General features: G+C 40.6%; 1 protein-coding gene across 2 annotated transcripts in view; it reads right to left on the bottom strand.

Moving 5' to 3' along the window:
• Ugp2 (UDP-glucose pyrophosphorylase 2) overlaps positions 1 to 15,845 on the bottom strand; it is a 56,708-nt gene that overhangs the window by 6,387 nt on the left and 34,476 nt on the right. For both annotated transcript variants that reach the window (XM_041668780.1, XM_041668779.1), the window contains exons 4-7: positions 4,103 to 4,288; positions 2,822 to 2,955; positions 1,205 to 1,502; positions 166 to 363 (exon numbers count right to left, since the gene is read on the bottom strand). In XM_041668780.1, the coding sequence (XP_041524714.1) occupies positions 166 to 363; positions 1,205 to 1,502; positions 2,822 to 2,955; positions 4,103 to 4,288 (816 nt within the window). The remainder of the gene's footprint in view (positions 1 to 165; positions 364 to 1,204; positions 1,503 to 2,821; positions 2,956 to 4,102; positions 4,289 to 15,845) is intronic.

Below are 15,845 nucleotides of genomic sequence, written 5' to 3'. Positions count from 1 at the left end.
GCAGTTACATTGCAGGAGATCTTTTCAGCGTGGGGTCAGGAGCACATCACTGGGGTGAGTGCAGAATTGGAGAACCTGACTAGACAAAACAGTCTGACTGCTGGGACAGCCAAGCCAGAGGGAGCTGGCAGGGATCTGCCTCTAGAAACCATGACCTTCACTTACCTTTGGATTCACAATAATTTCCATGTCAATGGCATTCTGTTCCTGCAGTCTTTTAACTGCTGCAAGAGAAATCCATAGGTTGTTTGTGTTAAATATTTTAAACTTTGACACAGACTTGAATTCATCAACATGTGCTTTTGGTACTTGAGCGATTTCCACCAGTCTCAGTTTGCCTTCATACTGAGTGAGTGTCCCACCCTAGAAAAGCAGAAAATCATGAGTGCTTCCAATTCTCTTGCAATCAGCCATACCACACTGATTATGAATTCTATAGAATTTCATAGAAGACACTGACTATATAATCTTCATAATTCAGTGTTACTTTACCATAAACACTCACTGTCCTGTCCATAATTAAAGCCCTGTTGAGTACTCAGAGTCCTCCTCCCCTTCCTAAGATCTAGGATGGGGGGAGAAGGGAGACAGACGAGTGAATGAGAAGTAGATCAAGGCTGGAAATGTCCTTACAGCCATGAGACCATCCCAATGTGGGAGGAGGAGGAGGTACAGAATCCAGGGTAGCCAATGTGGTGTGCAGCAGCTACCGCCATTTTATCACCACCAAATATGCCACGTTCGTTTATACTTTGTACTAAACAACTGCATTCATTATTCTTACACAACTACAAAGATAGCACAGTGACAAAGTATGAAATACATACACACATTTTATAGAAATAAATTTCCATGAAAAGGATAGCATAATAAAATAAGAAACTTGAAGAGTAGTAATGGCGTGAGAAATTTGCTATGCATTTTCACATAGTTCAGATTTGTTCCATAAAAATGTATGAAACTATTTTTAATTTAAATTATTGACATAGGTTTACACTCTTATTAATTCTGGGCTCATACACATTGTTTTTTTAGAACTTAAGGTACCCCACAGAATAACATCACATTCTCTTAAAATGATGTTAAGTAAATAACAAATATGTAGTTCATAAAATAGAAACTTATCAATAAGAAAAGGTATTTTATCTATGTAATTTATCAACTGTAAAAACATGAATCTCCAAATTGATTCTTCAGTATTTACCTTTACGTCTGCTCGTGTTTTATTTGTGACTTCCATGACAAATTCACAGCGCTTCCCATTGGGTGGGTTCATTAGATGATTGAGAATATAAAGATCCACTGTGGCACCCAGGTTATCTATGTTAGACACAAAAATATACTCTTTGCCTTCTTCTAGAAAGGTGTCGAGCAAGCCAGAGTTGTAGAAACTAGCATAGATATCTCCATGCCCTGGAGGATACCAAGCTTCTGTACTTTCCCCTGAGTAAGATACATCCTTTGCTACAGGAAGTAAAGATTCCTTATTAATCCTCGGGTACCTTTAAAAACAAAATGAGAACATTATTTATTGTAGCACACCTAATCCTTCGAATAAAACAATACATTAAAATTAAATAAGGGCTGGAGAGATGGATCAATGGTTAAGCACATGTACGGTTCAGCTGCCAGCACCCATGTCAAATGGCTTACACGTTCCTGTAAATCCAGTCTCAGGGGACCTCCATGGGCACCTGCACTCATGTGCATATACCAACACAGATATACACAGATATGCATAATGAAAAATAAAACAAAATCTTTTAAAATATTAAATAAAACATCCCTCCATTTCAGAGACTGTCAATAGTAAATTATAGGTGAATCGTTTTAGGAAAATCTGTCATTACTATTTTTTAAAAATCTATTTTCTAGATAGTTATTCAAAGTAAGTTTTCCAAAGCCATACAGAGAAGAAGGCCCTTCATATTTTTAAGACCGTTTTTACAATTCTCAAAGAGGATGGACTCAGTAAGTAAATGTTTTTAAACTTCACTGGTTCTTGTGCCTGAAAATCTGAGGCCATCTGCCCAGTCAGTCTTAAACACATGCACACAGGGTGGCTTTCCCTCCTTTAGCACCCAGGTGTCAGCACAAGGCTAAGAGTTGGCAACCAGTAAAGGAAAGCAGGAAGAGCGTGTGGACAGACTACTAGGAAACAAACACGTTAGGATGGGAAAAGAAAAGTGATGTGAAAACAGATTTTAAAATGGTCCAACTTTAGACACTGTTTCCAGAAGCTCCTGCAGCCTGCTGTCCACCTCTAATGAAAGGCCTGTCCCCAGTCACCTTGCCTCCTTCTCCTCACTCTACTCCTTGAGTGGATGTGTTCTCGTAACCTTTATCTACTTAGATAAAGAAACCCCTGCCTTCAGGAATTCACCCACTGACTGGAGACTTTCTAGACTGCCTTTAAAGATCTGGGACATAGGATAAGATCTCAAGCAGATCCCCTGAGAAACTGGAAACGACAGAGCCAAAGTTTATAACCATTACATATTTATCAACCTCTATATAAATTTTTTAATGGTTTTTTTTTTTTTTGAGACAGGGTTTCTCTGTAGCTTTAGAGTCTGTCCTGGAACTAGCTCTTGTAGACCAGGCTGGCCTTGAACTCACAGAGATACACCTGCCTCTGCCTCCCAAGTGCTGGGATTAAAGGTGTGTACCACCACCACCAGGCCCAACCTCTATATAATTTTAAAGTTATAAAGTTCTTGCAAGAATTGACCTTTGCTGCTATAAGGCTACTGTGCTGCAACAATGAAGAGAATTCCCAGGGGTCACAATTCCAATATCTAGCTATTTTTATTTCTTGTACCTGCTTTGATTGAAGGTGTAGATTTTCACGCGGCAATGATTGTACTTCTGAAGTATTTTTTTTGTGTCTTCATCCGTGTTAAAAGAGTTCATTAAAACAAGAGGGACGTCTGTATTGTAGGTTTTGTTCAAGTGCTATAAGAGCAGAGTGACAATCAGATCATCCAAACTCATGTTCTTTGACTTGCAATCTAAAGTTGACTCTTCAATGGCTAATCACAAAATGTTTAAAGCTTGACTGATAGATCTCTCTGGATACACACATACACACACACACTTTACAAAAGTGACCATCTGGTGTAAGCCAGATATATGGGTAAGCAATTCATCATGCGCTCATTCAATAAATCATGGCCCTCTAAAATAGAAGCTACTTTCTGCATTTCATGGCTAACTCAGCTGAGGCCCAGATTTGGTGGCCTGGGACAGTCCCCACTGGAGCTGTGTGCACGTCAACAGTACTATGGCCTGAAGGTAGACAGGTGCTAACTAAGCATTTGCTCTGTATCCGAGCACTGTGGGGATGAGAACACAATTGCAACAAAGTCATGGTTTCCTATTCTCAGATGAATTTCAAACTCATCAATCACACCTCAGCTGAAATCTTTTGTCTCTCAAGAGCTAAGAGGCAGCACAGATTTTTACACATCATACTATCTTGTAAGCCTTGTACTTAGAGCCCATCCTTATCTAGAAAATGGGAGTAACAGTACTTGTGAGTTGTTGAGAGGACAAAAGGAGTCATTTTGGAGAAGGTGCTTAGAATATCTGGTGTGTAGTAAATACTGGACAAACGTCAGCTTAGCTGCTGCTGCTGCTAGTGTTATGACTGTAGTTGCTAGGACCAAACTAGACAAGGGAAACAGAGATGGAAAAGATAAAATCTATGGTCCATCAAGTTCGCAATTAATAACTTTGTCAAAGAAGGAAACCAAGATTAGTACTGCATCTGCTACGTCCAACCAGATGTGTGACATCCTCCCCAGCTTCCCAAGAGGGATCAAGCCAGAAAACTCTAGTGTCATGAAGGAAAAAGTAGTAGAGGGCACATTGAAGAGAATCTGAAGAGACCCAGAGCCTTCAGCAACCACAAATGCTATTTAACATCAAGCTTTTACGTCTTAAGGATATGTCCTTACACACACACACCCACACACTAATAGAGACAAAATAGCACCCCCTTTGACTAGCTCAACCTCACACCCACATTTACTAATAGAGCACTTATGTTAATGGAAACACGAAACCTACTTTAGTATGAGAACGGCCAAATACTACTCACTTCAATTTGCTGAACAGTAAGATCCAAAAAGGTATTCTCATTTCTTACACCAATCAGACTTTTAGGGCCTTTGCAGCCCATGCTGGTTCCCAAACCACCATTGAGTTTCACCACCACCAGTTTGTTCAACACAGAAGATATATTATCAGGCAAGCCTCTGGCCTTTATCTTTTCATAGGGTTGAATCTGAAAGAAAATATAAAATTAGAGATGTCATTTGAGTAGCTTTATGAGACAGTAAAGACAATCAACCAAGATTATTTCCATGGTTCCTTAAAGTTTTGTTCTCTCAATGTAGAGTTCCAGCAAGGTCACATGGCAATTCTCCTTGCACAAGGACGTAGGCCAGCGGCATGTTTAATTACAGTGGAGTGACAGTGTACAACCATTTGTCTGACTGCTGTCATTATCTAAATCTTAATATCTTAAGATGCTATTTCCAATCTTTATCAAAATATCAAATACCCAAATCTCATCAAGTCTAAACATTTAAGGTGCATTATATCCAACTTCAACTCTGAACATTATTAATCATTTACTATTTTTCCTACCACAGGAAGCAAAAAAACCAAAACACAACTGTTTTTGTTTCCTATTTCCTCATTTAGTTGTAAGATGACCCAGCAGAAGAAGGTGGTGCAGGTGCAGTCACAGTTCTAGGTAGGCACAAGCACAGTTCCTTCCTCAGAAATTTAACTCTAGGCTGTCACTTTCTAAAAACTTGTACTGGAAAATAAAATGTCCTTGACTAAGAAATGCCCTGGGAGGGAAGGAGAGAACAAAGGCTGGAGCTGTGGAAATCCCAGTTCCACCCCCTCTCTAGCATCCTAGCTCGCTCTCTGTGGGCACAGGGCCTTAAACTTGAATTTCTCGTGCAAGTACAGAAACAATTAACATTTATAGGAAATGTTGATGTCCAAAGAAGAGCAACAAATCTTCTTATAGCAAGAATGAAAGCATTTTAAAAAATCAAAATGCATTTCCTATCCATCTGTGACATTTTTGTTATTCTGCTTTAATAGGATAAGCCCTCAAATGGCCTCTTCCATCACAGTACAAGACAGATAACATGAGGAGACTGAAAACTTGAGCCAACAGTGGTTACTCTGTGAACGTCTGCTGTTATCTGTCCTGTGACCTGTAAACATGTCCTTGTCTGAAGGCATTTTGATTGGGACAGGAAGGAATTGATGGGCTCACCTCCTGTGATCTTGGCCTTGGAGACCAACATCTCCCTGTGTGTGATGGACCAACTTAATACATAATTCTTGTTCATAGATCTTTCTACAAAATACTCCTTTGTAACATAGTTCTTCTTAACTGCCAAGTGTGGATGAAGACTCTTCTACTCGATGCAAACACTAAGAACACAAAGAGCTCTTCTTGCTATGCCCCATTCTGAATGACTTGTTAGTGTGGCAGGACTGTTGCTGTCCTTGTAAAGGTAGCTAAATTCCCATTCATGAACCAAAAGAAAGGCTTGCGACAAAAGCACTGAAGAGGCTTACAGGCGCTCTAAAGAAGAAAAAGTCCCAAATTTAAGTGTTACACCATTAAAAAAAGAAGACTAGATGACAGAGACAGGACCTTTGTGCCCTTATGTGACAGGGTAGTTTATAATCCTTTCAAATACAGCTGTTGAGATAACCAGTAAGTAAGAGGATGCTACTATGACACAATGGCTTCAAGTAGTCTATTCTGTTAGGAGGTTATGTAACATATACACACATAATACACACACAACACACACACACAAACACACACACATACATATGCTCTAAAAAGTTAATTATTTTCCAATTATTTTGCAAAAGCCAGGAACTTCCATTTAGCAGGTACTTTCACTTCCCACATCAAGAACTTAGCTGAAAATCCACTTGTTACATTCACTTTAGGTAAAACTGATACCTCAGAAATATTACTTAATGCTCTGGACATGTATTTTAGAAAAATAGAATACATAAAAGCAATTTTCCCCCAACACAGTGAGTTAGGCCTGTTTTCCAATTCTACCTTAAAATTTTAATTGTGAAACATTATGTATGTAGCCTATAGATGAACAACTGGAAAAATGAAATGTAAAAAGCATACAGCAATAACTCGGGAACCTCCATGTCCCCGACGCTGACCACATTCTCCCTCCACCTTCCCCGTTAAGCATCGTATGAACTCCTACTCTCTCACTGCAGTTTCACCATGGATAGCACTTATTTTTCTCTAAACTTATGAATATAATTGAATCATACTATAAAATAGGTGCACCATCAGAACAAAACGTACTGTGATATGGTTTTTACATATCTGAACATTCTGATGCATAAAGACACAAATATCTAGATGTAAGGAACAGTAAAAAGATTCCATGTAATGAGCTGGAGCAATGGCTCAGCAAGTGGTCAAGAGTACTTCCTGCTCTTCCAAAGGGCATGCATTCAATTCTCAAATTCTTAGCACCCATTTCAAGTGGCTCACAACTACCTGTAACTCCAACTTCAGGGGATCCAATACTCTCTTCTGGCCTCACTGGGCAGCAACACACATACAGGCACACAAAGGCACACACACACAGACAATCACGGTTGAAGTAGAATGTTTAAAAGGCAAAAAAAATTACAGTTAATGATTTCATGTACAATAATGTTTTCAAATATTTAAGTTAAACTTGGAAGCAGAATAAAACAAAAATTCAATGTATAAACAAGTTAGGTGTCGTTAAGAAAATATAATTTATACTTTTAGCTGATAGCTCTTGAAATGCAGTTAATAATAATGCCAGGAAGGATAACAGAATTTGGATCACATCTTAATTCTATATGCTAAGGAATTCTTTGGTACATCAACATTCCTATCAAATAAAGAATTTAATTCCCCTAAGGTCCATTTTCTTCAAGAATGGATGCTAAAGGAATTTTATTTATAATGAAATTTGAAAGATGGAACCAAACACCAATCTCACTGACAATTTTTCCAGGAGGAAAAACAAAAACAAAACGAAAAACCACAACTTCAAAATTATGATGTTCATGACAAATAATCTCTGTTCCATATGTCATCAAGTTTGTGAAATAAAATATTTAGAGATAAAAGTTGCAGATATTCTTTACAGTAATTAAACTTGAAAACGCTACATGGGGTGCAGCACTGCACTTCTGTAACCCCAGCACTCGGCAGGCAGGAGGACTGCAGAGGGCAGCACCAGAGTGAGGCTGGTAGAATGTTCGGAAGACGAACTAGGGCACAAGGGGTTAAACGGGTAGGATGCGCAGGGGGAGAGGGCAGAGAAGGGAGTGGGGGTAATCAAACCACAGATATGAAAAGGCCCGAAGGAAATCAGATACATGGGAGACTAATTTATAAAAAAAGTTTTAAGCTCGGGGGCATCGGAACTCACAACTCAAGGCAAAAAAGGAAAAAAAAGTTAATATTCACCGCCTTGGGTTTTCTATGAAGGGTTATGTACTAAATTAGTATCAGTGATACCTAGCTGTCTTAGGAAATCTGACTCTTAAAGAAGAAAAGGTCCTACTGAGGAATCTGTTTATAAAGGAAAGAATCTGAGAAGAGCCATTAGACGACAAGGAAGAAGAAATTCAAACAGCAATGAATTGGGAAGAAACGCCAGGAGCGTTTGAAGTTATTCTGCTGTTGGAAACCACCAATGGAGGTGGTCTGTGAGTTAGCTTCATGATTTACCCCACCCTAAACTCCTTACCCCACAGAGACACACAGCACACTGACACACAGGACACAGACAAGGGGGGGGGGTGCTATGCAACCAACCCAAAGACAGATGAATCTAGTAACTCTAGTAACTATTTGATTCCAAGAAGCCAGGATATTTTTGTCTAGAGTTTATTGCAGGTTTTAAGTTATTCGTTTATTAGGGAGTAAGCAGAGATTCATGTCATATAAATCATCCTGTACACAACAAAAGTGCCCTGTCCATGAGTGTCCACACCCTCCACCACAGGACCTCACCAAGCAACCCCACAGAGCTTAGTTTAGTTCAACAAGCCAGGGGTGTGGAGGTGGAGGTGGTGGAGGTGGTGGAGGTGGTGTTGGTGTCAGTGCTGGAACACTGCTCAGCAGCAGCTGGTCACACACTGGACACACCCAGTCATAGCACCATTTTTAGACCCTTGACATCTAAATTCCTCAGTAGGATCCTTTTCAGATTCACTAAGATGGGTCGGTATCACTAACAGTACCATATAAAGAGTGCTGGCTTCTGGACATCTGCAGAAGGTAGGCGGAGTCTATATAACTTAGGACACAGAACTTCACAGAACATGGTCTCCTGTGCTTCCTCGAGAAAATACACACATATACTGAGATACAATGGGCGGTCTCAGGACACAACAGCCGAAATGTGATTCACACTGAATCCCTGGAGTCAAGGACTAAGAGTGACCAGGTTTGAGCTTTCAATCCTAATTGTTAGGTCTCACTCAGTACCTGTGGAAGTAGTTACAGAAGAGATTTTTGTCCCTTATCATCAACAAAAGGCTGGAATGTAAGGCCTCAAACCCAGGACAAATCTCACTCAATACCTGTGGCTCCTCCCAGCACTCCTCACCAGGCTCCTACCCTAAACCTCTCTCCCCCAGGCGCTGGGCTCCCACCCCATCCCAACTCCCCAGGTCTGATCCCTGTATCACTCAGTCATTTTGGTTACACTGGTCTCTTAGCCCGGGCCGCCTTTCTTGGTTAATGGCTCTTCTCTTGTTCTCCTCTCATAGTCGGCCAGCCATGTTTAGCCTGGACTCTTCCCTCTGCCTGCTTTCTCCCCTCTATCTACAATAAAAAATCTTCTCCATGTCCTTTTATTTCACTCACTGATCACTCTGCTTCCCTGTTTTCCTCCAGACAGAACAGAATTCAGTGCTCTAAGAAGATCTCTACTGCAGCTAAGCACATGATGGAGGGAATGTTCGGGAACGGCCAGGCCACGCATAGTCTCATCTTTCTGTTCAAACACCTTCCTTAAAAGCAGCTGGCAATCCCCTACATAACGTGATTTTAAGAACATTTGCAGAGCAGTGGCGGCACACGCCTTTAATCCCAGCACTGGGGAGGCAGAGGTAGGTGGATCTCTGGGAGTTTGAGGCCAGCCTGAACTACAAGAGCTAGTTCCAGGACAGGCTCTAAAGCAACACAGAGAAACCCTGTCTCAAAAAACAAACAAGCAAAAAGAACATTTGCCTTCTAGGATGTCAACCTAGTCATTTTACAGAAATGGAAAGATCTTTTTAAAACTGTTTGCCATGATCTGTATCTTGCCAACTCTGCTCACAACTTAGTTTCCAGTTAGAAGAAAAGCCAAATTCAGCACACAGTCATGGACACACTGTTCCTGTTCGAAAAAGTGTAACCCAGTTCTGGATAGCGTGTTCCATTTCTAACGTAAGTGCCAAATGCGCAAAGCAAGGCAGCACTACCCACTGTTATGGTTCACAAGGGGATGATTATTGCAAAGTGAGCCACTTTTTTTTTTTTGAGAAAAAGAATTTGCTGGAGAGAAAATGGTGTAAAAAGTCCAACAAATCAGGATGTTCCACATAAAGAGCACACATTTTAAGAACTTTCACTGAGTCCTCCTCATGCAGTGTTTTGTGGCAAGTTCCATGATAGGCACTTTCATATACTGTCTTTTCATTTCATACCTCTGAAGGGAAAGGCCAGAATCATCTGGGTTATTTTCTGTAGCAAGTAAAAAAAAAAAATCATACATAGATGAATTTTTTTTGTGGAAAATCTGCTAAATCTTGTACTTTCCCTATTATTACAGTTATTAATTAACTTTCAAGTTCATTAACACTGTCGGCCACCCTAATGAACTCAACTCTAGTTCACAGAGCAAATAAGTCACTGACTTCCTGCTGCCACATCCTGCACATCATCTCCAAGACTCCATCTCATCCTCAGTCTCCCCATGGCTTCCTCCCGTCTCTGGTTGTGACTCTACAAACACCTCTACTTTCTCTAATCTTTCTCAACTCTGGTTTTCTCCTTTATCACAGCACTGCCTGCTCTTAACACGAATGAAGCCAATAACATCTTGATTGCTAGGTCTTATCAATAACACCAAATACTTACTATCAGGTGCGTTTGGCACAACTGATTACTCCCTAAGTCCTAAAATGCCCACTTCCCGTTGGCTTCTGAAACACTATACTATCTTTTCCTTGCCATTCTGCTTGCTCCTTACCAAGATCATTCTAAGTAGACCTCCTCTTCCTACACCGTTGGCTTCAAAGCCACAGCTATCATTCCCGTCCTTATCCATCAAGACACCCAGCTGCTCAATGGGCCCATTCAGCCTCATCACCTCTGACCTGTGTTGCCAGTGCTATAGTGGTCTCCTTAACTCCATATAACCCATTTTTCATCTCTCAATTTTTTTTGTTTTGTTTTTTGAGACAGGGTTTCGTTTCTCTGTAGCTTTGGAGCCTGTCCTGGGACTAGCTCTTGTAGACCAGGCTGGCCTCGAACTCGCAGAGATCCACCTACCTCTGCCTTCCAAGTGCTGGGATTAAAGGCGTGCACCACCACCGCCAAGTCCTCTCAATTAATTTTTAAAAAAATTTCAGCATGTGTCCTCGCTAGTATTTATGTCAACTCGACACAAGCAGAAGTCATTTGAGAGAAGGAAACCTCAATTAAGAAAATGTCTCTGTAAGATTTGGCTGTAGGCAAGCCTGTAGAGCACTTTCCTAATGACTGATGGGGAGGACCTGGTCCATTGTGGGTGGTGCCATCCCTGGGCTGGTGGTCCTGGGTTCTATAAGAAAGCAGGCTGCATAAGCCATGTGGGACAAAACAAACGGTGCCACTCCAATTCCTTTCTATCAGTTCCTGCCTCCAGGTTCCTGCCTTGTGCTCTGCCCCAACTTCTTTTCATGAAGAACTCTGATAACTGTGATATAGAAAGTGTAATTAAAAGCCAGGCAGTGGTGGCACATGGCTTTAATCCCAGCACTCATTGCAGCATTAACCAATGATAGCATTAGTATGGCATGCAAGATCATTAGCTGTCAAGTTCAATATCATTCTTTCCTTTTCCCTTTATCATTCAAACTTTTTACTGGGCACTCATTCTGTTACCCAGAGTAAGAGTGTATTTCCCAACCTCCCTTGCAGCTGCTTATGCCAAAGTTCAGGTCAAATGATGAACTTGAAATGAACTGGCAGCTGTTTTAGGAAAGAACAGGGGGCACTGTCCATCCCCCTCCCTCCTTGCCTGCCTGTCACCTGGAATAGTGACATAACTACAGCTCTTTCTTGTGACCACTTGGGACAATGAGGGCATATGCTACAGATGACAAGGCAGTAAGCTAGAGAAACCCAGGTTCCCAATACCACCAAGCTATACCACCTCTCCAGATTCATTGTTTTTGGTTCACATTACAAAATTCCAAACCAATCCCAATGGGAAGACAAAGACTGTAAGGTGCTTTAAGCCTCTCTTCTACTCCACCACCGTACTTTCCTCAAGGAGCATGAGCTCCGGGTTCTCTCACATACTGTTACTGTCTCGTTTACACGCCTCTGCATCTACCCTTGGGTAATCCTTTCTTCATCCTTGACATTCCATATTCAGACCCATAGTCTAGGTGTATGAACTAATCACACGTCCTTATGAAGACCAGAGGTTAATAGTCCCTATTTCAAAAAAGTTCACTCCCTACCAAACTAAAAACCTTTAGAATATATTGCAACACTAGAAACGATATTTCAAAACATAAAATAATCTTGTGGGATATCATTTTTTCCAGTAATAAATAACATACAACTCCTCCCCAAGAAAAAAAAATCCAAACTTTAATTCCCACCGAACTAAACTTCAATGAGAAAGCTTTGTTGGGCTTGATGTGGACTGAAGTGACCATCAGCATGCCATCTTTAGCAGCATTCCATCTGAATTTTCTTCTCAGTGACACACACTGAAGATCCAAGCTCTCTATGCTTCTGACAGCTTGCTCTGTCTTGTGTTGAGAATACCAGAAAGTTTCAGTACCTTGAGAGCGGGATGCCTCATGTGTCTTCAAGTTAGTAAAGTTAACTTCGAAAAAGACTGCATGTTCATATAGGATTCAGTCATCTTCAATTCAATGCAAGGCTCAGAGTCCACAGAGAATTTCTGGAACCCACTCCCTTAAGTTATCCTCTGACAGACACACAGATGCAGTGGCATACACACTCATTCATATACACACAAAATAAGTAAGTGTAGAAAAACAGCAAGCATGTGTTGAGCCTTTATCAGAAGGCCTGTTATAAAATAAAAAAAGCACCTGTACATGCACTATTACTGAAAACAGACCTGAAGCAAGCAAACGAGCCACCTAATGTTACAAGGTAAGAACTAATTAAGTTAGGATTTAAATATTTAGAATCTGTTGTTTTTTTAATTTCACTGGCATTACTGCTAAACTAGAAAAAAGTGTTGTATGTACTGAAGAGAAATCAGTTCAGTCTGTGTATGTAGACGGCCTGGTTAATGACAACATTTCAGTGATTATACTGAGCACAATGTAGTTTCTTAGATATACACTGACATACATGACTGCCTCATCCTGGCCCACTGGAAAGCAATTCTGTGAGTGGACCTCAATGCTTAGGTACTGCTTAGTAACTACTGAATAAATATTCGTTAAATTCATTTCTGGAAGCCCTAAAAAAAAATGGTTTTTAGCTTTAAGAGAAGAAGAGTGTACTCTACTCAAAGATGGAGAAATGAAGATAAAGCCATATGTTAAAGCATCTTCAAGCTACCCTCCAACACAGCAACTGGTGTTTGTCCTACGACATAGATAGTGGTTAAGAGTATAGAGGCTCTGGCAGATCGGGGCCTAATTTCTGGCTTACAAACTCAGGAAATCTAGGTGGTTATCAACCCCTCGCTACTTCTAAGCCTATCATATAAAGGGATAACAGGAAGCATATGTAAAAAGCTGAGAGCAACACTTATATTAATGTGAAGGTTCTGTTTGTGACTATAGTTATTACCATACTTGTTTATAAGCTCAGAGAGTACATCCCATAGTGTGCTCAGAGACGAAGGAAGGGCTTCTTTAATATTACTATAGGATGCCAAAGAATCAGACCTTTGGAGTCTGAAAACCTATTTAGTTTACAACTAGACTCTCTTTCCTAAGCAAATTATTCTGAACTTTAATTTCCTCTTTTGCAAGGTAAGTATTTTTTTCTGAAGCAGGAGAGAAAAATGCAAGATTTAGAGGTCATAAGAAGTCACCTGTCTGTTGTCTATTTTTCTTTTCCTGCTGAGTAAGTTAATCAAAGAACTTCAATTGATAAAGTTAAAATTGCCTACAGAGATAATCTGTATTTTCCTAAATATGTTTCAAACAAGGATATTAAAATCAATAAATGTATACCAAAAAAGCACAAGAAACTTTGTTTTACTTAGTGCCAAAATGTTTCTGACCTTGATTTGTACTTATTAGAACTCTTCTTATTCCTAAAACTAAACAATAAACTTCAGAAAACCATCTTAGTTTCATTCACAATAAGAAATCCTTTAAGCAAAATATGTAAGCCAATTCAAGTATTTTCACTTAAAAATTTAAGCTTTGCTTAATTTTAAAACCTTGATGTAAATTAATTTATTAATAAATGTAACATGCAAGGTCTAAGTGTGGTGGTGTGAATAAGAACGGTCCCCACAGGCTCACATATTTGAATGTTTAGGCATCAGAGAATGACACTACTTGGGAGGGATTAGGTATGGCTTTATTGGAGTAGGTTTGGCCTTATTAGAGGAAGTGTGTCACTGGAGGTGGCTTTGAGGCTTCAAAAGCCCAAGCCAGGCCCAGTACCCCTCCCTCCCTACTGCCTGTGGATCCAGATGCAGAATTTTCAGTTTCTTTTCCAGGACCATGTCTCTCTGCATGTCATGCTCAGGAAACTATAAGCAAGCCACAATTAAATGCTTTTCTTTATGAGTTGCCATGGTCATGGTGTCCCTTCACAGCAACAGAACACTGACTAGGACAGTGGTCAGAAAGATCACAGAAGACCCTCAAATAATGAAAACCCTTGCTATTCCTTCGTGGTTGTCCAGCAGAACTAGATGGTAAGGCCCTACTGATGAAGACATCATCCATTTTGGCTGCATGAACCAGAACTGATCTTCCTCCTTGACAGCTAGCTTTCTCCATGCCGAAGGTGCTGGGCAGAGTGCTGGAGATCTTATCTGTTAACTCTGAACTGCGGTATCAACCTGCCAGGCCAAAGTATTCATTTGTGCAGGGGCAGCATGACTGCTGAAGGGTGACAAAGACTCTGGTTATACTTGAGGCCTCTCCACAGCAGGGATCCACACCTGGTGCAGTAACACTGCTAAAACCTATAGCTAGGGAGGTCAGAGGGCACGGGTGGGCTATGACTTAACTCTACTGTTTGGCTAAACTGAAATAATGTGGATCTTCTACATGTACAATTACCTCTAAATTTCAGTCAGAGAAACATCTCTTTCAGTCAACTGTGGTGCATGAACAAACTTATTGTTATAGAAGATCCCGAGAACAGTGATGGCTGAGTGTTCAGCCTTAAACAAGATGTTATACCATTTCTTCCAAGGTTCAGGGAATAACTAGAAGAGGAGATGGTGGAAAGAATCTAAGAACTGGAAGACAGAGTGAAGGGTTTCAAAATGCTCCTACTGGACAATACCCAGCCAGTTAAGTACAAACTTTGTGTGTGTGTGTGGCTTTTCTGAGACAGGGTTTCTTATTATCTTTGGAGCCTGGCCTGGAACTAGCTCTTGCAGACCAGGCTGGCCTCGAACTCACAGAGTTTGCCTGTCTCTGCCTCCCGAGTGCTGGGATTAAAGGCGTTAGCCACCACCGCCTGGCTAAGCACAAACTTTAAACAACTGGGAATGACTGTACTCAGTCTGCACAAGAATGAACTCATTAACAGTCAAGCATGGGTGGATGAAGGGACAAGGGAGCCCTAACCATCACTGCTAAACTGTTTCCTATTAAAAGTTTCTGGGAAGCTTAGTCACTGCCTTCAGTTATATCCCCACTGGTAGCTACCACACCCCAATAGCCACACAGATGGCCCTGGTTAAACTAAATGGGTCGCAACACAAACCCAAAAGCCATGACTGTGGGAATGTGACAGGTGTATGTAGGATGTTGAAAGGAGTGACAGTACATGACCAGAATGCATTTTACACATGTGTAAAACTGAGAAAGAAAGAAAGAAAGAAAGAAAGAGAGAAAGAAAGAAAGAAGGAGGAAAGAAAAAATGGAGGAATGTAGGTAATTTAGAAAGCCACAGGATACATACTGCCATTGTAAAGACACTTCGGTGCAACTCTTTCTCCAGATTGTGTAATGTCCTTTTCCCACATGGGTCTGTCAAATACTTAATGAAGTAACTTGACTTCACTCTGGTTCTTCCTGAAAGTGGCACAGTCAAGGATCTGATGGCTGTGTTAGGCTGTCTTCCGACTGCCACTGAAGTTCTCTAGGTTAGTTTTTACATTAAATGATATCAGAAACACAAAAGACTCAGTACAATGCTTTGACATAGAGCACAAATCACTAGCATAATCATTATCTATGGAACACAGAGCTTTGCATACAAATTAAACTTCTTAAATGAAAAACACTGGAGGTAGCTGAATAAGCTGAAAATAGAAGCCTTGGCTAACTTGTGTAAGGCCCTGGTTTGAGCCCTACCAGGGCAAATAAGTAAACTGGAGACTAAC

Source organism: Microtus oregoni, unplaced genomic scaffold, assembly GCF_018167655.1.
Source record: "Microtus oregoni isolate MIOR12 unplaced genomic scaffold, Mior012 000019F_ref0000042, whole genome shotgun sequence".
In the NCBI taxonomy this organism is placed as follows: domain Eukaryota; kingdom Metazoa; phylum Chordata; class Mammalia; order Rodentia; family Cricetidae; genus Microtus; species Microtus oregoni.
Note: the sequence above shows the minus strand (reverse complement) of the source record. Positions and strands in the feature narration are given on the sequence as shown.